The sequence below is a fragment of the Bos grunniens genome, chromosome 21 (genome assembly GCF_055505025.1).
Source record: "Bos grunniens cultivar Pamir isolate PY7600 chromosome 21, Bosgru_T2T1.0, whole genome shotgun sequence".
Taxonomy (NCBI): domain Eukaryota; kingdom Metazoa; phylum Chordata; class Mammalia; order Artiodactyla; family Bovidae; genus Bos; species Bos grunniens.
Window position 1 is genome coordinate 22,767,069 of NC_141185.1, and position 22,954 is coordinate 22,790,022.

General features: G+C 50.5%; 2 protein-coding genes across 2 annotated transcripts in view; one reads left to right on the forward strand and one right to left on the reverse strand.

Annotated features, from left to right (window-relative positions):
• The window catches only part of TTC6 (tetratricopeptide repeat domain 6), a 215,175-nt gene extending 206,904 nt beyond the window's left edge, over nucleotides 1-8,271 (reverse strand). Inside the window, exon 1 of the mRNA XM_086363463.1 lies at nucleotides 7,730-8,271. The gene's annotated coding sequence lies outside the window, so the exon portion shown is untranslated. The remainder of the gene's footprint in view (nucleotides 1-7,729) is intronic.
• A 492-nt stretch (nucleotides 8,272-8,763) lies between these two features.
• FOXA1 (forkhead box A1) lies at nucleotides 8,764-14,034 on the forward strand. Its single transcript, XM_086363464.1, has 2 exons — nucleotides 8,764-8,896; nucleotides 11,274-14,034. The coding sequence occupies exons 1-2, from the start codon at nucleotides 8,825-8,827 to the stop codon at nucleotides 12,606-12,608; spliced, it is 1,407 nt and encodes a 468-aa protein (XP_086219590.1). The 5' UTR covers nucleotides 8,764-8,824; the 3' UTR covers nucleotides 12,609-14,034.
• The last annotated feature ends 8,920 nt before the right edge of the window (nucleotides 14,035-22,954 follow it).

Below are 22,954 nucleotides of genomic sequence, written 5' to 3' on the forward strand. Positions count from 1 at the left end.
ATTAGAGCAAACCGGAGGAAACTCTTTGTGCTACCTGTTATCCCAGAGTCTTTTCAACTTGCAGAGAGAGGCTTCCCTACTCTAGGAGCTGAGTCACACCTCCTCACCTTCCATCACCTAAACGGTTTCCTTCCTAAGTTCACACAGATCCTGGTTCCCCTGGGTGGGATCATCAGGCCTGCACCAGCCACTCCAGACTCAGGGGAAACTGAGGCCCAAAGTATCCATCCAGGCTCCCCAGCAAATTGAAGGTGGGTTGCTGCTGCTACTGCTGCTAAGTCGCTTCAGGCGTGTCCGACTCTGTGCGACCCCATAGATGGCAGCCTACCACGCTCCCCCGTCCCTGGGATTCTCCAGGCAAGAACGCTGGAGTGGGTTGCCATTGGGTGCCAAACTCCTGACCACGCCCCTCCACCCTGTTGGAATTCCTGTCTACATCCCCTGGTGTCTTCTCCTAGTCGATGCTTCCTCCCTCTCCCATCTCTTGGGGCGGGTTTATTCCCATTCCAGCACCTGCAGGAGTTTTAGAAGTTTCTGCCCCAGTGTAAACTGACCTTCAAGGCAAGCACTACGCTTTATTTATTGAAACCACTTCTCTTGCCGGGTGGGTTGTCAGGGGAGGGTCACAAGGAGGTCAGAGAAGACTAGCAGATTCACAGTGGAAGGTATTTTCTTAGAAGGAGGCCAGTAGGGTGAGGAGAGTGGGATGCACCCCGCGGACTGTATCATGGAAAGCATTTGAAAGAAAACAAACCGACACCAGATCTGTTAGAAGCCTAAGCCTCCAAGGTGGTTCGGGTTCCATGCAGTGCCAAGTCCCTCTCCGGAGCCGCAGGACTGGGGTCCAGGTAGGGAGCTGTCCCAGGAAGAAAGAGCGGTCTGGAAGCAGCGAGTTTGCCCTTCAGCTCCTGGGGCGGGGCGTGGGGCGGGCCGGGTAGGGGGGCGCTACGGAGCCTTAGAGCAGCTCTCAGCGCCGGTGCCCGTGGGATGTAGGGGACTGGGACATCACGGACACCAGATGCTGCCTGGTGGCTTCCCGAGTGACAGCAGCCCAGAGGAGAGGGAGGAGAGTTTTATGTTTTTAAACATAAAACTTCAGGAGGAGAAGTTGACCCACTGGGTCTGCAGTTAATACCTTGTAACAACAACATGGCAGGTTAGGAGAGGTTTAGTGGTCCTTTAAGAAAATGATTACATCACACTGGGAAGGTGCGTGGAATAAAATGCTTTAGATCCTAAAGACTGGAAGACAATGAAGGTAAAAGCCTGAAAACTTTGAGCGCGCCGCCACCTCCGTGGTGCGCTGAGCGTCTGGCATCCGGGAGGGTCACTTCGGGGACTCTTGCTGCGCCACCCGTCCTGGTCGCGCCCCGCCCCTGCAGGTGCCCCCCCGGAGTCCCGGGGCGGAAACGCCGCGCGCTTAGCGCTGGGCACAATCCGGGACTAACAGTGCTTTTCCTTCTCATTCCGTGGGTTCGGCTTCATCCCTTGGCCAATTTAAACATATTATTTAAACACGGAAGTTTCCTTTACAGATTGGAGTGAAACATTTTGCTTAATGGAAATAGATGGGGTTCTTCAACTTTTAATCGATATCTTTGTTGAAAGGTGCGGTTGGCCGCCTTTTCACAGCGGGGGAAAGTGAAAACATTTGCCTCGGGTCACACGTTGAGGGTCCTAGATGAGCAACGGCGGCCGCTGATTCTGCCAAAGGCCGGGTACAGGTGAGGTGGGGGCATTTCCCATTTGATCATGTCACCACGATGATTTAGGTTAAAATTAAGCATCATGTACATGGGAAGAACCAAGCCCAGCAGGCCTGAAAATCCAAGGATCCCAAGGTTCTGAAGCCCTAACCATTATGCTAAAAATATCTGTTCATCTATTTGTTCATTGTACGGTCCATTCGTTTCTCAAGCCCATTGAACTGAGACAAGTCCCTGAGATCCTCTCACTTGGACCAGCATCTTCTCCCATCTGACACCAACCTGGCCAGTCTCTGGATTGGAGCAGTTAGTTCAGTGATCGAGTCAACAAATCTTTATTGAAGTCTGCTAACCCCCAGGCTCTGCTGCAGCAGTGGAGACCACTGTAGTCTGCACCCTCAGAGAGTTTCTAGTCCAGTGGGGGAGAGAAAAAAAAATGAAAAGACACAAAGGGAATTTGCTGTTGAGGAGGGATAAAAACCTGGCAGGAACTTAGAGCAAGGTGTGGACCTAAGATCCCCTGGAGATGGAAATGGAAACCCACTCCAGTATTCTTGCCTTGAAAATCCCATGGACAGAGGAGCCTGGTGGACTACAGTCCATGGGATGGCAAAAGAGTTGGACATGACTTAACGACTAAACAACAGCAACAGAAATGGACCTAAAGAAGGCAGACCTCAGTTAGCTGGGGAAGTCTGCAAATTCCTCAAGACCCACTGGACTTGCACTTGACTTGCACTGGACTTGCCACCACAGTGTTGGCATCCGCATTTCCTTACTTTGATCCATTTGCGATAGACAACCAGGATGGCAGCATTCAGAAAGTGGTGAAAGAGCCTGCAAATTTTGCTGTATCCTAGCAAAAGGGAATGCTGCCAGGGAGCCCTCTTCCTAGTGTTTCTCTTTACAAGAAAACTCACTGCATGTGAGCTAAGTACTGGTTTTACTCTGTGACCCTTAGGACAAGAAAAATCAAACAGCTTCAAACAGATGTACTATTTTAAAACAAAGCTTTCCCTAGCTCTGGAATAGCTTGCTGGAAATCCCCAAAGCAACCACTCAACAGTGTCCTCCAATCGAATTTTAAATAATGAACATAACCTCCCTCTCGCCATGCCACGCCAATCCAAAAGCACAATTTTAAAATTAGGAGAGAGATCAGGAAGCCAGTACAATGGGAAAAGCCTGGCTATAACACATTTTTACCCTTTCACCCCCATGTGTAGGATATGATTTATATAATTGTTACAAAAGCATCTGTTAAATAGAACTATGTAAATTTGAGGGTAATCACATTTGAATAGCCCAAGTTAAGCCACCAGGTCAGGCTGAAGGGCCGTGAGAAAGTCTTGGGTGTACCTGTGGTGGAGACCAGTGGATGGAGAACGGGGAGTTCAGGGACTGAGAAGTTAAACGTTCCTTAGCAATTAGGGAAGGATTGAGGTCTAAGCGAGCACACCCAACCCTTTGTTTCCATCACTGCTTCCCACTAGCCTGAGCTTCTGCCATTTGGAGCAATGGAGGTTCTGACATATCAACGCCTACACCTCCAATCTCCCAGTTGCATACCCGGAGCAGCATAGGAGGAATAGATTGGGATCTCAAAGCTTTCTCCCCCCTCAAACGCACCCCACTCCGCTCCTTCGGGGGCACACAGTAGGGCCTCAGCCACTCTAGTCCTTTTCTGCTCTCAGACTTAAACGTTTGTCACATCTCCCTATAATTTTTCAACTCTGAAGCAGTGCATTTCCAGTTACTCCCCCCAAGACCCCCTCCCTAGTGGTTTTCAAGTAACCACAGGGGGAAAACACGGGCACCACTACGCAGAGATAGCCACTCCAGGAGTGTGCAGGGGTGAGGAAAGACTTTAGGGATTGGGCCACTTTCTCCAGCTGGCGTGAATAAAGCTGTCTGGTGACTCGGAGAAACAGCTGCCTGGAGACACGCGACGGCCTCGGGGACCTGGACCAGCGGGGGGTTGGGGGGGTGGTGAAGCGTTTTATGCGCGACCCTCCAAGGAGAGAGGCCCTGGGAGGACCGACTGGCTTCTGACTCCTACCTCCCAAGGCTAGTGATGGCCTAGGAGGGCAGGTCGCCCTTCCCAACCTTTCTCATTTCAATACATGAAAATGAGAGTTGATTTTGGCAAGGCGCTGCTCGCTCACGGCCAGAGAGACGGTTTTGTCGCCCGCGGGCGGAGGCCAGGTGGGGAGCAGCTCCGGCTCCGACATCCGGCTGTGGGCGAGCCCGGCCCGCGACCCGGGTCGCTCAGAAACCCGGCAGCGGCTCAAGGAGCTGTAGGGGAAGGGACACACCCAGGGATGAAGAACCGGGATTAAAATGTTACATTAAAAAAATTTTTTTCAGTAAAGTGAAAGCCCTGGATGTACATGTCTGTGGATCCACATAAACAGATACCTGCCAGTAAACGCAGACTTCCCCACAGGGAACCGACAAGGCGGGTTAAGGCTGTCCCGTGGCCCCTACCTACTGAGGGTCAAACGCCTAGTGAATTAATTTCTTAAATTGATGTAATGATAGAAGCCACCACTTCCCTGGTGGCTCAGTCGGTAAAGAATCCTCCTGCAATGAGGGGGACCTGGGTTGGATCCCTGGATTGGGAAGATCCCCTGGAGGAGGGCATGGCAACCCGCTCCAGTATTCTTGCCTGGAGAATCCCATGGACAGAGGAGCCTGACGGGCTACAGTCCACGAGGTCACAAAGAGTCGGACACGACTGAGCAAGGGCAGAGGAAGAAAGGAAAGGAGAAGAGAGAGGCAGCGGAGGAACAAGGAGCTCGGTGCTGCTCTTCTGACCCTCTGCGCCCTCACCCTGGCCTGGGCGGCGGCGGGACTCGAAGGCCGCGTCTCGGCGGCGGCGGCGGCGACTGCGGGCGGGAGGCCGAGGCCGGCGCTGGGGTCCGCCCTCTCGCGGCGCCGGCCCTTCCCCAGCTCCCGCACACACCTCTGTCCTCGAGGGCCAGGCACACGCAGGAGTAGACAGTTGCTTCAAGTGTCCCAAGCCTTCCTCGGTCCTAAACCGACCCGGGGCCCCGTCCCAGGCGACTGTGAACCAACCGCGTGCAAGGCGACAGATCTTAGTTTCTCGGCATCTGATTCTCCCGGGAGGTGGAGGATCGAAGCTTCTTATCTGGGGGGCGGGTGGGAGCCTGAGGAGGAGCTCCGATCACCCTGCAGCGAGCGTGCACCCTGGGCCCGCGGCCGCGGGCGAGATCTGGCCGGGGCTCGTCGGGGAGGGGAGAGCTGGCGGGAATAGGGTACACATTTTTAGACCCCGCCGCCTCGGGCCCTGCTGTCTGCCACGCGTCTAAACGGTCCCGCTGAACAGGTAGGACTTGGTGCCGCCAAAGGCAGCCAGCTGGGCCCGAGGCGCGAGCCCCCGGCCTTTGCTTCCAGTCGTCGCCCTCGACTTCTCCCTGACCGAGTGGAGATCTGCGGAAGGGGCTCCTAAGCCAGGTAATGCTGGGAGAGCGGAGCGAAGGTGGCTAAGTTCGGTGGGTGGGCCAGGCGCCACAGGCCCCCGGGGCCCGACTGCAAGGAGAGCGGACCCCAAGGGGGTAGAGGGCGCAGCTTCCGGGAAGGGAGGAGCCCCTTCCTCCGTCCTTGTTCATCTGGAGGTACCCGCGCACCTGCCATCGCGACTGCCCTGACTCCCTCCATCCAAGGAGCCTGCCCACCCCGCTACCCAGGCCACTCTAGGCGCGCTCTGTTCGCCCTGGCACAGGCCACTTGAGCCCGGGACACCCCAGGAACCGCCACGTGGCTGCCCTCGGGGCTCCTTTACCTCGAGTGCCCCACCCCCCACCCCCCGCAACCCCACCTCCCCAACACAGAAGGCAGGTCCAGTTGCCCGAAAAGCGCAATCTTTCTGCACCGCGTAAAGGCAGGGCCTATTAGGGAGAAAAGGTTGGAAATGAGCAGGCTGCAGCAGCCGGCCTCGTTACCTGGTTGCTGGTTAGCAACCTAGAAACAGCAGTTTTGTTGGTCGTTAATTTTCCAAACCAAAGACCAAATAGGGCACTGATGATTCGCTTTTAAATCTCACGGAAATGCCCGACTGGCAGCAGGGTACACTAGAACTTCACCTTCTAAATTTGTTAGGTGTCTTGGAACACCGCGACTGAGATGGAGAGAGGCTAGAAGCTCACCGAGCTGCCGCCTTTCCTTCTTCTTGGCCTCAGGCAGTCGGCTCTAGGAACCAAAAATCTCTGGCTGAGAGCGGCGTGCGAGGTTCCAGTCTCGCCTGCTAGTGCTGGCTGGGGGCGCCTGCGGCAGGAATCCGCCCGCGTTCCCTTCCTACGACAGGAGGCGCTGTGATCGCGGGAATTCCTCGGGCTGCCTACCGGGTCCCCATGCTGGATCAAGGTTCTAAAACTGGCAGAGCCCACTCTTCACCACCGATCTTGAGCTTTGGAGAAGCCCTGAAGAAACTTCACTTTGGCCATCCGCTTTGAAAAATGGGCGTTCCCCTCCTCCCCCCGCCCCGCCACCAAGCTGAATTTTTTGTAAGATGAGGTCTAGTGGGTTTGAGATGTGTGCTGAAAGGAAGATTTTTTTTTTTTTAATTGACTCCCTTTACGGTTACAGCCTTTGGTTTGGTTTGTTTTCGCCTTAAAGCTCCGGATTTTTGTGCAACATAAAAGTTATTGCTAAGTTGTTACTACCCATAGAAAATACCCTAGTCATGCTGGATGTGGTGGAAGAGCCAAGAGGGCGTTGGCGAATCACCGCGGGAAGGAACAAGGAAGCTCATTAGCACTGAAAGTGCCCCCACCTCCCCAGGCAGGCTGAGGAGCCTATGCATCCGTGTACTTTACAAATGGGACTAAGGTCCTGCTGTTGATGGGAACTTTGCACAAAAGAATTAGTTTCTGACTGTCGCCCTGAGAAATATGTGCAGACCCACACGTTTGCAGATACATTTACACAAATTGATGGGACTGGCTTGCAGTCCCAGGGACAGGCTGCAGTTGGGGAGGGCGACTGGCTGCTGAGTTCCAGGTGATTTAATTTCACTCTCAAGCCTTTCCTTACAATGTGACGTTACTCACCACCATCACCACCCCCCCCCCCTTTTTTTTTTCTTAAAGGAATTGGAATCCAATGCTTTTATCTTTTTTTTTTTCCCTTAACTACACATCTTCACCCTCTCATGCTCTCCTGCTAATTTAAGAGATTTGTTTGGTTCAAGGATTTAATGTGATTCTCTTGCCAGATTTCAAGGAAGAAAGGTTTGTAAGAACAAAGCACAGGGGGGGAAAGGAATCTGTTTGGAAGACAAGTTAAAACACATTTCTTAAAATGAGATTAATAATAGTTTAAAACTTTGCCAAACAAGAATATTTCGCGGATTCTTAGTCCTTTCAGAAAGGTTTTTTATTGCTGCTTAAACCCAGTGGTTCTCCGAAAGTACAGCACATACATGGCCACACACACACTCAGAAACACACAACCACCATAGCACAACCTCTCACCAACTCACTGCCTACCACCCAGTCACTTTGTTTGGTCCTCCCCAGGGCTTGTGGGCAAGCCACTACCCAGAGTCTCATAGAAGCCAAGAGGCTTTGCTTGAAGAAGCACTTCCCACGGATGTCCAGTCCCAGCCCGGCCACTCCAGATCAGAGATGGGACCAAGCACCGCCGTCATCACCGCTGGCTTCGGCCTGGCACCTCTCTAGCCGAGTAGATGCATTCCCGCGCCCGAGCCCAGCCTCTCCCGGCGCGTATTTAGGGAGATGTCCCCTCCCCCTGACCTTTCCCTATCAGAAACCAGACGGTCGCCTCCAGCTCAGTCCCCGAGGCTGCGGAAGGGGGGCGGGAGGAGGAGCTGGGCAGAGGGAGGACGGCCCGACTCGGGTCCGCCTGCCCTATCACATAGACATCTGTTCTCAGTTTCTTCCTCTTCATAATCGCTACAGATGACAGGGGGAGTAGAGCGGATCGAGGTGGAAAAAAAAAAAAGTTATGTCATAAAGATATAAAACGGTGTTGTGACTCACCTGCTCTTAGCCGCAGGTACGGGTTTCGTGGCAGCGTCTCCACTCTGCTAGCCAGGAGCCGGAATCGGCCTAACGTCACCTGGGTCGGCTGACTCAGATGGCCGAGTTTCTAGTGACGGGGCAAAAGTGGGGCTTTTTCCGTTTTCAATCCTGAAGTCCGGGGCGGGGGCCGGGGGCGAGAGAAGGAAGTCTGAATTTTCCAGTCTCCCGGGGTTGAACTTTTAGGTCAGGAATCAGAAGGGCGGGAGCTGGAAGCGGGCAGAAGAGTAGGAGGCAGGAGGGGCGCGGGACGGGGTCGCAGCACCGTGGGCCGAATGTCCCCCAGGGGAACCCTGGGGTCATGTAGCCGGCTCTACCCCCAGGAGCCCGGGCTCCAACGCCACCGCCCCCAGCGCTTCATCGGCTGCGCGGTTCCCATCCGAAACCCTCGCTAGCCCTCCCGGCCCCGCCTATTTTTCTTTTTTCCTCTTCCAAAGAGGGGTTACACACACCGCCCCCCGCCCTCCACCACCACCACCCCGGTTTCCCTCTTCCCCCAGCCTCCCGGCTTAAACCAATTACGCCGCTTGGCAAACAAAGTGAGGGTCGGTTTGGGGGAGGGGGCTCGGCGGGAGGGGGCCCAGGGGGCGCGCGCGGCGGCGGCGGCGCGGCGGGGCGGGAGGCGCGGCGGCCGGACTGGCGGGCGGCCGCCTCGCAGGTGCACTTCGGGCTTTGTAGGTGCGAGCGTCTTTGTGCGGCGGACAAATGGGGAGAGGACGAGGAGGTGGGCACTCGAGCGACGTAAGATCCACATCAGCTCAACTGCACTCATCTCGCAGAGGCCGCCAGCTCACTTCCCGCGGAGGCGCTCCCCGGCGCCGCGCTTCGCGGCCGCCGCCTGCCCCCGCCCGCCCCGCCGCCGCCGCCGCCGCCGCCGCCGCCGAGCACGCCGCGCCCCGCAGCTCCTGGCTTCCTCCTCGCTAGGGTGGCGTTGGGCCGAAGCGGGCGCTCGGGTGACTGCAGCGGGCTCGGCTCCCCGCCCCCCGCCCCGGGCCGCGCGGCTGCCAGTCGCTTCGCACAGGGCTGGATGGTTGCACCGAGCAGGGTGGCTCCAGGATGTTAGGGACTGTGAAGATGGAAGGGCACGAGAGCAGTGACTGGAACAGCTACTATGCGGACACACAGGAGGTGAGAGGCGGGAGGCAGGCGGGACGTTCCTGGAGCCCGTGCTGGGACGGGGGAAACCTGGCGAGGCGGGCAGCAGGCGGACTGGGGGCGTCTCCTCCGTGCCACCGGTGCCTACCCACCCGGGTTAGCCCCGGCCGGGCCTTGGCTAAACGGGCCTGGGGGCCGGATCCTCAGCCCGGCCCGGGGACGGGATTCCGGCGATCGGCGCTCAGAGCGGGCGAGACGGTTTTAGGAAACTCTTGCTGTGAAAGCACCCGTTCTTTGGGACGCACTTGCCTCTTGCTTGCGGAGAACGGGAGCCAGAGCCCAGACCCGGGTGTCGCGCGCGGGTTGGCTGGCTGGCGGAGGCATGAGTTTGAGGCAAGTCTGAAAAGGCTAGAATTCGCCCGGGGGGCAGTTTCTTCCTTCCGTAGTTGAATTCTCAGATGTCTTCTGATGAAAGCGCTTAGCCGCTAATAATGCGCCTCTTGATAATGAAATGATTCTGAAATTTTGTAAAAGTTCTTCAAAACCCCTGTTTGGGGAGAAGTGTGCTTCTTCCTCTTTAGAACCGCTGGGTGGCGCTAGTGCGAGCTGACTTTTCCTCCAGCACTCCGGGCGGGCGGAGAACCTGTTTCTCTTCATTGTCCCCTTGGTGGCACGTTCGTGTGGTTTATTTTATCAATACAGTGTGCACAAAGGGATTGCGAGGAAAACCAGGTACAGGCAGGACCACCTCCTACTCCTAAAAGTATTTCTCTGAAAATAACTGGCGATTACCCTCCAAAAATTTACCATTATTGAAAACGTTTATTGAAACTGCCTTGGATAATCTTGGGAAGAGGAAAAGAAAAGTAAAATATACTTTAAGACATGGACAGAAAAACATAAAATCAAGAAATATTTTCATGCTAATTAATTTATTTAGATTTATATATGTATATATTCACAAACATATCCCGAGTTTATTTGCATACTCTAGCAGAATGTGTGCCTAATTAAATGTTTGTTCACCTTTTATGTTTTCAAATAAAGTCATGTTTTCAGATGAAAATAAACGTAAGGATACTATTATTTTTATTAAGTTAACAGATAAGTAGTTTTTACATTTCTATACTCTATGTTTTTAACATATCTAGTGCTCTCAGATTGCCATTGATAAGTTTCCCCCTACTGATGATTTAAGAAGGAGCTCAGAACACTTCCTCAGATTTAATTCACATACAGTCATCTCCGCTCACTAGTGAGTTAAATTCTCTATGAAAAGAGCTTCTTTACAGGTTAGAATTGGGAAGTAGAATAGCATTAAGAGAAAGCAAGTGAACTTTGATTTTTTAATTTTAAAGTATTTGATACTATTCATATAGTTTCAAAAGCCAGGTTTTGAGATGATCAGGGGCAAAATATCAGACTATGTAAAAAATGTGATTATTTCTATAAATTTTGTCACCAAAATTTTCAAACATTAGGGCCCTGGAAACAGGTAATGAAATTAGTGCAAGTTTATGAATGGCTGTAAAGTCATGTTAAATGTAGGTTGTGCATTGATATTATTATGTACCCTCCCCTACTCTTTCTCCTATTATATATCTATTTTTTCCAAAAGTTACTCAACTTCTGAGTTTTTTCCCTTTTAATATTACAATTGCTACAAGTAGATGGAAAACACTACTTCTAAATATAATGAACAACAAAAAGTCACCATTTGGTGAAAGCTGCTAAGATAGTAAAGCCAGTTGTTTGGAAATGTTTGGTCATATGGCCATGGATGATTTGCTCTATCAGGGAGAGGTTAACTAACAGTCACCCGGAACAGCGCGGGCCGCTACGTGGTCAGCCCAGGCCTGGCAGGCTTAGGCGAGATGGGTGCAAATCTGGGGATGTTGCCCGCCTAGGGGTGGGGGCTGGGGCATGGGGGGAAGCAGTGTCATACCCACCGCACGCTTAAGGTGGAGCGAATAAGCAGAGGATCCGAGATATTAATTCTATTTTCGGAGTTTTAACTCCTTTCAAGCAAAAGGAAGACGGCTTTGCCGAGGCCCGATCTGGGGTGGAAAGTGGGATACCGCCTGGCAATGCAGGGGCCCTAGAAGCCGGCCCCTAAGCCTGGCGTGTAAGGCGATTACACATCTTCCTGGGGACATATTTTCTGTGAGTTCTTGTCTTTCATGCCTGCCGAGCTAGGATTTCCCCCCCTGCCGTGCACGACATCTCTTTGCTGGCTCTGGGGAGGGCGCCCGCCGGTTTGCCCCTGGTTGGGGGATCTTAGACTTTGCAGAAATGGCCTCTTCTCGTTTTCGGATTTGCCGGGGGTGGGGTTGGGGAGGGGGCAGTAGCCGCCAGCGCGCCCACTGCTAACTCAGCCCTTCGGGGCCTCTTCACGCTGTCTCCGCTCCAGGCCTACTCCTCTGTCCCGGTCAGCAACATGAACTCGGGTCTGGGCACCATGAATTCCATGAACACCTACATGACCATGAACACCATGAGCACCAGCGGCAACATGACCCCGGCTTCGTTCAACATGTCCTACGCAAACCCGGGCCTGGGAGCCGGACTGAGCCCCGGGGCGGTGGCTGGCATGCCCGGCGGCTCTGCGGGCGCCATGAATAGCATGACGGCGGGCGTGACGGCCATGGGGACGACGTTGAGCCCAGGCGGCATGGGGGCTATGGGCGCGCAGCCGGCGGCCTCCATGAATGGCCTGGGGCCCTACGCGGCCGCCATGAACCCTTGCATGAGCCCCATGGCGTACGCGCCGTCCAACCTGGGCCGCAGCCGCGCTGCCGGCGGCGGCGGCGACGCCAAGACTTTCAAGCGCAGCTATCCTCACGCCAAGCCACCCTACTCGTACATCTCTCTCATCACCATGGCCATCCAGCAGGCGCCCAGCAAGATGCTCACACTGAGCGAGATCTATCAGTGGATCATGGACCTCTTCCCCTATTACCGGCAGAACCAGCAGCGCTGGCAGAACTCCATCCGCCACTCGCTCTCCTTCAACGACTGCTTTGTCAAAGTGGCCCGCTCCCCGGACAAGCCAGGCAAGGGTTCCTATTGGACGCTGCACCCGGACTCCGGCAACATGTTCGAGAACGGCTGTTACTTGCGCCGCCAGAAGCGCTTCAAGTGCGAGAAGCAGCCGGGCCCTGGGGGCGGGGGCGGCGGCGGCGGCCCCAAGGGTGGCCCAGAGAGCCGCAAGGACCCCTCGAGCGCTGCCAACCCCAGCGCCGACTCGCCCCTTCATCGCGGTGTGCACGGGAAGGCCGGCCAGCTAGAGGGCGCGCCGGCCCCCGGGCCCGCCGCCAGCCCCCAGACTCTGGACCACGGCGGGGCGGCGGCGACAGGGGGCGCCTCGGAGTTGAAGACTCCAGCCACCTCGGCTGCTCCTCCGATCAGCTCTGGGCCTGGGGCCCTGGTATCCGTGCCCCCCTCCCACCCGGCGCATGCCTTGGCACCCCACGAGTCCCAGCTGCACATGAAAGGGGACCCTCACTACTCCTTCAATCATCCTTTCTCCATCAACAACCTCATGTCCTCCTCGGAGCAGCAGCACAAGTTGGACTTCAAGGCATATGAGCAGGCACTACAGTACTCGCCCTACGGCAGCGCATTGCCCGCCAGCTTGCCCCTCGGCGGCGCCTCGGTGGCCACGAGGAGCCCCATTGAGCCCTCAGCCCTGGAGCCAGCCTACTACCAAGGTGTGTATTCTAGACCCGTTCTAAACACTTCTTAGCTCCCTGGGACCGGGGGTCTGTCTGGCATGGCCATGCTGGTAGCAGGAGAGAGAGAGAGAAATCAACAGCAAACAAAACCACACGTACCAAGCCGACAGCAGCATAATGAAATCCCAACTATTTTTATTTCCTTTTTTTGTGTGTGCACAATCTTTCCCCTAGTGCAAAAGACTGTTACTTTGTTACTGTTGTTCAAAACGCCTTGTGTATATTATTACAAAGAAAACCAACCTCAAACCAACAAAAATTGTCCTGCAAAGTTTAATGATCCACAAGTGTATATATATATAAATCCTCCTGCTTCCTTGTCCTTCTCCCTTTCTTCCCTCTTCCCCCCCTGCAGACATGTTCTAGTCTGTGCAGGATTTATTTAAAAAAAAGAAAGATGGTCAAGCTTGTAAAATATTTGTTTGTGCTTTTTTTCCCCTCCTCACCTGATTCCCCTCCCCCCTCCCACAGACACACACAGTTTACAGGTCCATGGCAATACTCTTAACCAGAAGAACTGAAAGGGTGAAGAAACAAGTAGACACCAGGACTGTTAAAAGTACTGAAGGACAGTGCTGCTGTTACACAGCAAAACATAAACAGATTAGAGCCACTTTTTTTCAGCTTGCATTTCAGATACACTCAGATAGCAGATGTCTCTAAATGAAATACATATCTACCATATATATGAACTTATTTATGCACATGCTCAGATATGTAGACATCATCCATATATTTATATAACATATAAAGGTAATAGGTAGGTGATATACCTGCTCTTGAGTTGCCGGACCAAGAAGTTACAAAGACACCCTCTTCCCCTCCCCTCCACCCACACATAGCCCTGGGAATCAATTCCTTGAGAATTGCCCTTGTCAATAACTCTACTCCTTGTTTTGCAGAGGGCCATGGGCATGTCATTCTGAGGTCATATAACATGTGTAAAATTAGCTTCTTTGTATTTATACCATTTAAAGGATATTTTTTTTTTTCCAGAAAAAAAAGGGGGGGAATACTATTACCATGTTGGAGGAGAGATAAGTTATAGGGAGCTGTATTTCAAAATTTGGTCCAAGTTCCAAAATCCAATTGATTGTGGCCATTTTAATTATTGCCATCGTGTGCTTGTTTCATTCAGTGTTAATGCACTTTTCACAGTTGGACATGGTGTTAGTATAGCCAGACGGGTTCCATTATTATTCCTCTTCGCTTTCTCAATGTTAATTTATTGCATGGTTTATTCTTTTTTCTTTACAGCTGAAATTGCTTTAAATGATGGTTAAAATTACAAAATAAAATGTTAATTTTTATCAGTGTGATTGTAATCAAAATATTTTGATTTAAATAATGAAAATGAGAAATTTTAAGCTGTGGAATATGTTCTTGATCATTTGCAGCTAAGGACTTTAAATAAATCAAATGTTAACAAAAAGAAAATTTCTGCTATTTTCCTTAATTAAATCCAAAATGGATATTCTGAATATGATATTTTTCAAAGCCTGGCACTGAATAGAAATGACAAAAACGAAAAGAATCTTAAAATTTTTGTTTTTTTATTTTTATTATATGAACGTGTAGCTAGGGAAAAGTAATTAAGGAGATTCAATAAAAGTAGATAAATTAAAAGGTAGATAAATTGATTTAATATCATAAGAATTGAGTTTTTGAAAGATTCTTTATTCCTTGTAATGTTTACTTCAATTTTTGACAAGGGCTTAAGTCTTCTGTGCTTCCTTTGAGCCTTTCTACAATGAACTCAAATATTATTAATTTAACTACCTTCCCCCCCTTCTCCAGTGTATCATTTTCCTTTATCTGAAAGTATTTGAGTGAGAATAAAATATCAGATGTAGCCGATAAAATTAAGTTGTCTACAAGAGAGGATCCAGAACCGTCTTTTTACTAAAGGAGAGGCGAAAATTAACCATCACGGCAGCTTTCGAGGAGGCCCAGGGAGGCCCGGGTTAATTCACTCCTGCAGGGGAAGATTTGTGCCACCAGGACGTTTCAGGGTTGTGGGTATTTTGTATTTTGTGAAGATATTTTTTAAAAATATTGTTACAAATTTTTTTTCCCCAAGAACTTAAAAACTGATGATTTGTTTGCCTTCTAAGAAGCTCAAATGCAACTTCACACCTCTGCAGTTGGTTGAGATCACAAAATCAGTAATCTCCTTTGATAGTAGGCTCACTTTCCAGTCCACCTATTTCTTTGTCAGCCTCGTCGGATTGACGTCAACAATAACAACACTAGCCCAAACAGAGGCTGGCCTGCCTGAGCCCTTGTGTATGAACTCCATCCTAGCCAGGGCTTGAACTTGGACAGCCTTTACTTTGATCGCCTACTCCTTACCGCAGACAAGATAAAAAGAGCTGTGTGAGTCCCTTAATTATCGAGTAATTGCCTCCCCAGATGACAGAAGGGGTGCCATGTAGCACTTGAGAAAAATCCAGAAATCCAACCCCTCGCTCTCACTTCAGCTAATGAAAGGAGGAGATGGAAACTATTGATTTGAGTAATTTCAAAATTTAATTTAGAGGCCTCTCGGAAGGACATTAAAGTCTCAAAGAGAGGGAAAAGCTTTCAATCCCAATAGTTATTTATATTTATACAATGGGCAACGTTGGCAAATTCGAGTTCCAAAAGTAATATAAAGGCATGAGCTTGATCCTCGGAATCTTACTCGGACCCACTGAACCTAAATCGTCTTACTTGTTCCCTTCCCTTTTTCTAACAAATTAGCAGTAGTGTCTTGCATTCACCCACCAGGCTTAAGTCGGCCTCAGTTCTTGGTGTCTTACTTGGCGGAGACTTTTTCAAGGTTCGCGGGGGACGGTGCGCGGCGGGTTTACGGCCGAGGCCACTCTGGAGACCCGCCTGGGGAGCTAGCCCGGTGGATCGCGGCGAGCGCGGCTCGCCTCGTGGGCTTCTCTGGCTATTTTCTAACCGCACCCTCGGCCACCTCTGGGCGAGGCCATCTGCGCCCGGTGTGTTAGGACGCGCGCGGGCTGGGCGCCGGCGCGTCCGGTTGCCGGGGAAGGAGAACAGAGAGAAGGACTGCAAGCATCTTGAGGTGACAAGTGCAGTTAGTTCTTCATTGTTTGGGCATTTTCCCCTCCTAGCGAATAAATCTTCTGTTGAGCCCGAGACCTAAAAGTCAACAAAGAAGGCCAGGCGCCTCGTTACCGCTCCTGCGGCCCCAACGCCCGCGTTGCCGCGGCTGCTCCCGCTGCGTAATCCCTTCCTCGGAAACCGGGACACACAAATGCCGGAACGCCCGGGGCTGGGACGCGGAGCCCCAGGGCCAGGAGGAAAACATCTGTGGTTCCGAGGGAGTGCTGGGACCCTCCCGGAGCGCGCCGGCGTCCCGCGACCCCCTCCCACCTCCCTTTTCGTCCCGGAGCTTCCAGATTTCTACACCTCGGACGCTCCTGCAGCAGACGGCCGGAAAGGGGATGCTGACCGCTCACCCGCGGTCCACCCGACTCTCTTTATTTAGGAATTTCGCCCGAGGTGGGGGAGGGGTCTCCCGAGGGGGAGGGAGGGGATGAGAAGGGAAAAACCTTCCTCTAGAGCCCTGTGCAAAGCTCCGGAGGCCCTCCGATCCACTGACTAACCGCAGAGCAAACATTTTTAGAAAACAAGAAAAAGGTTTTGAGAGTGAGTATAGTGTTGGGGAGGGGAGCTTCTGAAGTTACCTTCACCTTGTCCCAGGCCTGAAACATTTTTTTAAATTGATAAATTTAGGGATGAAGAAAAGCTCACCGGTTGTGTTCAGAAACTCCACAACTTAAATGTGTTTCCAAGTACATAGCAGCTCAGCGTTTTCCACAGGATAGCTACCAGTGTTTAAACCGAAGATAAAATTTAATTTCCATTGTCCCTTCGCGATCCCCTCATAGTAGAAAAAACTGGTGAGAATCATTATGGCAGGAGGGATTAAACAAAGAAAATCCTATTAAAGTTCTCAACTTCCGTTTTCAGTCTCTGAAAGCTAGATACCCGATTGATATCACTGAAAGTGTAAAAAACATTATTTTACTCAGGAGTCTAACAGATTTGAATAAGCCATGGCAGTAAAGAATTCCTGGAGTGATAGAAATGGAAAACTTCGTTGTTTTGGCATTTTAAATAATTGATCTCAATTCCACGAAAATGCTTATTACATTTCTTTGCAGAAAACTTCTGTGATCGATACAAATTCCTCTCAATGCAGGCCAGTGTAGGAGACCTGTAGCCCAAATTAATTAACCTTTCCTCAAGATCAATTGGTCTTCTGTTGATTTAGCAGTAATATTGCAGAACATTTAGCTATAATGTATTTTAATGTGATACTTCAATATGTCAAGAGGAAAAATGCTTTAAAAAGATATAATTGTTTAAATTATGTAATAGGTTAATAATTTGTTTAAATGTTTTACTTTCAAAAATCAAATTTAAATTGCTTATTTGAATTGCAGTAAAATGTGTTTTGCAACTAAATGGAGTTACGATAATGTCTAATTACTTCAAGATAATTATGTGCAAAAAGGTGATTATTTGTAAGCTACCTTGGACTAAATAGGAAATTAAATTATGCTGAAATCTAGAAATAAGATTTTCCTGAACTGAAAGAATCATTGGATATGTAGAAACTCATGAAAGTAAGAATGTAATAAAATGAAATAACTTGGGAGGTTTTACAACCTTACTACTCAAAAATAGAATCCATTTGGAGAGAGAAAAGGTTTTTAAGAAGTCATTTATTCAAGTTTTATTTTCTACAAATGATCCTAGTGTATCCAATTAACATTTAAAAACAGATTACTTTAAATATTCTCATTTCCCCCCCCCCTTCCAAATAGTAAAGTTTGAGACCATAATGTTTCCACTGGTGTTTCTCTTTTTAGCTCCTGGTCTAGCTCAGTTCATTGAACTTTGGACAACTGGGACTGCAGCCTTCATCTTTTTTTTTTTTTTTTTCTTCTTCTCCAGCCATCATACTAGTAAGCAATTTGGGGCTGGAACATATCCATTCTGTTCAACTTTAACTTGTAAAGTGCATGCATTTTCCTTCTTATGAATATGTCTTTTAATCTGACAAAGGAGACATTCTCCCTTGCTACCTTTCTTTTTCTAACTTCCTCATTTCTCCAATTATATTAGCTCTTGAGTGCACAAGAGCAAAGCTCATGGTGAGCATGAGCTCCCTTCTGCAACCCTGGAAAGTGAGGAGCATCCCTCCTTCTAGATATCACTTCCTGATGTTTTGGGGTTCTCTATGTCCTAGTCAACTTAGAGTATAAAAGCAGAATATTCTTTCTCAAAATCCAGAAAGGAAAGGGCTTGGATGGAATAAATGCTTGAAGACCTCAGAATTCAAGTGGGATGCCAGTCAAGGCACATCCAGAGCAAGTGGAGACCAGGTCTGGTCAGTGCTACTCAGTGTGAGTGAATTGCCTTGGGTTGACTTTCTATTTCTTTTCTCCTCTTCAGCATTACACACCAAGGACTTTTTCTTTTCTTTTTCTTTCTTTTTTAATTCCTGAAACTAAGAAAAACAACCTGGAAATACCCCTTCCCCCAAGCATTGCCTGGAATTAGGGGAAAATGTTTTCAACTGGAAACCTCCTTAGTTTCTTTCCCCTCTCTCCCATTAAATTTCAGTTAGTCCTTTGCTTGTCTGATCATGTCCCAGGTCCGCTTTCTCTCTCTCTCCCCCTGTCTCTCTCTCTCACCCACACACCAAGGAGTTGTTATTTTAAAACACAAACAATTTAATGAGAAGAATGCAAGGGGCTTCTTGGGGGTGGGGGAGTGTTTCGTTTATAGATTTAATTTTAAGGACACGTTATGCACTAGGGAGAAAGGACACTCCCGCTTAGTGCTGCACTCCTGGAAAGCTGATTTTCTTGGCGCGATTCAGGTGACTGGGGTGTTTCTGGGACGTTCCAGCAGCCCTGGGTCCCACCTGGGAGCCTACTGCTTCAGTTCCAGAGCCCAGCTACAAACGCCTAACCGCAAAACTCCTCAACTCGGAGGGCCACCTCCTGCCGCGTTCTCCACCGCTTCTTCCTAGGTGGAGGCCGATTCACAAGCTCCAACTGCAATGAGCCGTGTTGTAGCGTAGGGCACCGGCCAGGTTTCTTCGCCTCTGCATGGAATCACTGCCTTCTGCTGACACGCGCTTCCTTTGTGTTATGCCTGGCTAATATATTAATGGGGCGGATAACCCAGATCCTTTGAGGAGGGGTAGAGGGGGGTTGGAGACAAGGAAGGGAGAGAAGGAAAGAGAACGGATCTAGCTGCTGACCCTTGGGCCAAAGTGTTGAGAGGCGAGCGGGCGGCAGGAGAGGGAGGGGGGCGCGGGTTGCGAATCCAGGTGGGGAAAGTTCACGTTGAGGGCGCTATAAGCAAACTTAAATGCCTGCACCAAGCGATTTAGAAAGAGCGATCTGATGCTAATGTGCAGCCCCGGGTTCAGAACTGCGAGGCCCGGACGCCACGCATGCTGGAGAACCTGCCCCGCTGGCCGAACGGGCCATGCGCCTCCGGGTCCCCCGCTCCGCGTTCCGCCCTCACCCGCCGCCCCCCGCCCGGAGCTGGGTCGCCCTGCGCGGTGTCCTCGAGTCACAGGTGAAAAATCCTAACTGCGTGTGACACGGATGCCCCTGCTTGCGGTGTTGTTACACCTCCGCAGACTGATCCAGCTCTAGCTGAGACAGCCACCTTAGATGCTGGATCCCAGTGACTAAACCTAAAGACTTCCAACCTCCTTCACCCACTGCCTTCCCCAGCCTCACCTCCAAAGGGCTGTCTGGCCTCCCAGTCGGGGGTCTTAACTGATTAACCACGAAGGCATCCCCTGCGCTACGCCACGAAGTGGGCGCGAGGAACTGCGACCCCAGGCCCCAGAGGACGCTCCTGGTGGGTGCGGGTCTGTTCTCCGGTTCCGGCCTCTCAGCTGGTACGGCCGAGCCCCCTCTCGCCAGGCCTGCGGCCCCGCCCGCCAGACAGTGCCGGCGCACCCCCGAGACATATGCTATCCGCAGGCCGTGCGGCCCGACGTGGTGCTCATTGCAGAGGCGGTTCTCAGCCCATCAAAAGCCCAGGCTTTCTTCAGCCGTATGGGCCGCGAGGTGAACAACAATGCCCGGGCCCCTTCACTTCAAAAGCGGCGATCAGGGGAAAGGCTCCCCTAGAGAATTTTTTTTTTTCCTCCTCTGCCTTTCATTCCAGGTTTTAAAAAAAAAAAAAAAAAAAGGCATCAGCAACTCCAGGGCCCGGGCGAGCCTAATGCCCTTTGATGGGGATTGAATTCATTATCTCCAATAACACAATTGTGCTTGGCCAACGAAAAGAGCAAAGCGGGGCTCTATCCCGCCCGAGGGGCCCGGCCGGGCGGGGCGGGCCAGCGAGGCGCGCTCCTGGGACCCGCTCCGAGGCGCAGTTGCAGCGGGCCCGGCCGGGATGCGACACCCCCGGCGCGCGGGGGCGCGGGCCCTCCAGGAGGCTGCAGGACCCAATGGCGCCGCCCGCGGAGGCAGCGGGGAGGGGGTGGGGCGGCTCTCGGGCTTGATTTATTTTTCGTGTCTCCCTTTGCAGCCATGCCCCGAGGGCTGGGTGTTTACTCTCTTCCCTCCCGGCCTCCAGCTGTGAAGTAGCGGGGCCCCCCCCGCTCGCCCGCCAGAAAGGACGCCCTGCGCCCATGGCTGAGCGCGAAGGGCTCTCAGCATCCTGGCAGCGCAGCCCGACCCCCTGGAGTTCTGGGCTCCAAGCCAGCTATAATCGCAACGCAGCACTGATAAACCCGGCTTTAAAAAGCCCCTGTCCTGGAGCCCGCTCCGCTCAGGCTTTCACAGCAGCCACCTGCATTAATTGCAGAACCGCACCAGGAGCCTGAGCCCCGACGGCCGGACACCACGTCCGGTACCCAGGCGCCAGGCCCCAGCCCGGAACTTGAGGTGCTGTACCTTCGCTTCCGGTCGGGTGGACACTGCCCGGGACCCCTACCTCCACGCGAGCGCCTCCTCCCGGCTTCCTCTGCCATCTTTGCCCTTTCAGTTTCCTCCGGGCCCTGCGGTCCTGAGTGGACGCAGGTGAAAACAGGGGCTAAAACGGGTACTGTTAGGTACCTTGATTTCAGATGTGTGTGCATGCGTGTGCGTGTATACATTTCCCTAAGAAGCAAGATCAAAGAAGACTTCTGTAAGTGTCTAAAATTTGAGTCATTTCATTGCTAGGCGTACTTTCTACGCAACCCTATTTCCCCTGTCACTCATTATTGTGGACAGTATGTGTTGCAGTTTTATTTCAATCAGATAACGAATAATAAAGAAAATAGAAACTTTTGTGCGTGTGTGTGAGAATACATAAAATGCTCTATGGTAGTAACCATGGGTTAGGATTAGTCATCCCTCGCCGATTAGTCATGGCTATCCCAATCTTGAAGCTTTCCCTCCACTTTTCTCTTCAGGGCATTAGAGCCAGCACACATATACTATAGGCTTTTCTGGTGGCTCAGACCCGTAAAGAATCCATCTACAATGCAGGAGAACCAGGTTCAATCCCTGGGTCTGGAAGATCCTCTGGAAAAGGGAATGGCTACCCACTCCAGTATTCTTGCCTGGAGAATTTCATGGACAGAGGAGCCTGGTGGCTACAGTCCCTGGGGTTGCAAAGAGTTGGACTAAGCAACTAGAATAATAGATATCAATAGGTAGATAGTTAGATATGTGTATGTCTCCATACACACAGATATAGGATGTGTGTATGGAGACACACACAATTAGATATGCGGATTTAGAAGAGCATACAGAAGATCCTTCTGTTCCTATGACTGTCCCCTAAGCATGAAAGCAATAAATTAAGTGATCTGTTGATTTGGGGGCAAACCAAGAAAAGCATTTCAGATGTAAGACTTTCAGCTAGGTATTATTCTCATCAAGAGATACAGGATATTTTTTAGCTTTTCTTAAAAAAAATTATTTTTAATTGAAAGATGATTGCTTTACAATATTCATTGGTTTCTGCCATACATCAACAGAGATACAGGAATTTTGTTATTTATTCCCTTCAGCATTAAGTGGTGAAAACTTTACACATTTATCCCAAGAAACTTGGACCAGTTCCCCCAGTTTTTAGGCCTAGGAATCTGGGGGAGGTGGAGGAGAAAAATCTATTGTGATAGGTAATGTTAAGGAGATGACTTCAGTTCTTTCTTCCTTCATTTTCTTTTCTTTTGTTTTTTTCTCTCCTCTTTTTGTCTTACACAGTAACATCCTGAATACAGCTTACATTAAAACATGTACTTACTTTTATGAAGACTTTATGGTTTTCATTTACATCAAAAAGGATGTAAAACATTGACTTGCAGATATTCTGGATCTCTAATAAAGAGGTCTATGGGTAACACTAATCTTTAGATGAGTTATCAAACTCCAAATCTGTATTACAAATTGTCAAGGAATGAATGACTTCTCCCCTGCACCCTACCCCACATTTTATTAACTTATTAAAGAATGGATCTGAATCTTGGTGAACTAGATATTTACAGTGTGGTGTTATTTAAGTCACCTTTTATAGAGTCTCTTTTGTAACATCAAGTAGAGGTTTCATCTTCGTCCTCAATATGACATGCTAGTCCACACCTGGAGGACTGCTGTGCTTCCTTTGCTCATTACCACGTGTTTAGAAATACTGGGGAGAGAAAGGTATTTATACTGGCTAAGGATGGCAGTGCCTTAGATTTTACAGATTAACAATTTGAGTAAGAGTTTAACATAGCATGCATGACCAGAATAAGTTATATGTAGGTATAGCTATTTGGCGGAGAAGGCAATGGCACCCCACTCCAGTACTCCTGCCTGGAAAATCCCATGGACGGAGGAGCCTGGTAGGCTGCAGTCCATGGGGTTGCTGAGGGTCGGACACGACCGAGCGACTTCACTTTCACTTTTCACTTTCATGAATTGGAGAAGGAAATGGCAACCCACTCCAGTGTTCTTGCCTGGAGAATCCCAGGGACGGGGGAGCCTGGTGGGCTGCCATTTATGGGGTCGCACAGAGTCGGACATGACTGAAGTGACTTAGCAGCAGCAGCATAGCTATCTGGGAATTAATTTTTACAACATTTTGAGGACTTCAGAGTAAACACATTCTGGACTCAATGTAAGAACTATTCTGTGAGTAACAATGTGTTCAAAATAACCACCAAAAAAGCTTTAATTCCGACATATAAAGAATTATATGACTTCAGGTGAGCAGGGTGCCATAGGATGGATGAATTACTAAATAAAAAATATCATGATTTTCATGTAGGTATCTTCGATCATGAAGCAAAATTAGGAGGGAAGGAAATGTAAAGCATTTCAGTAGA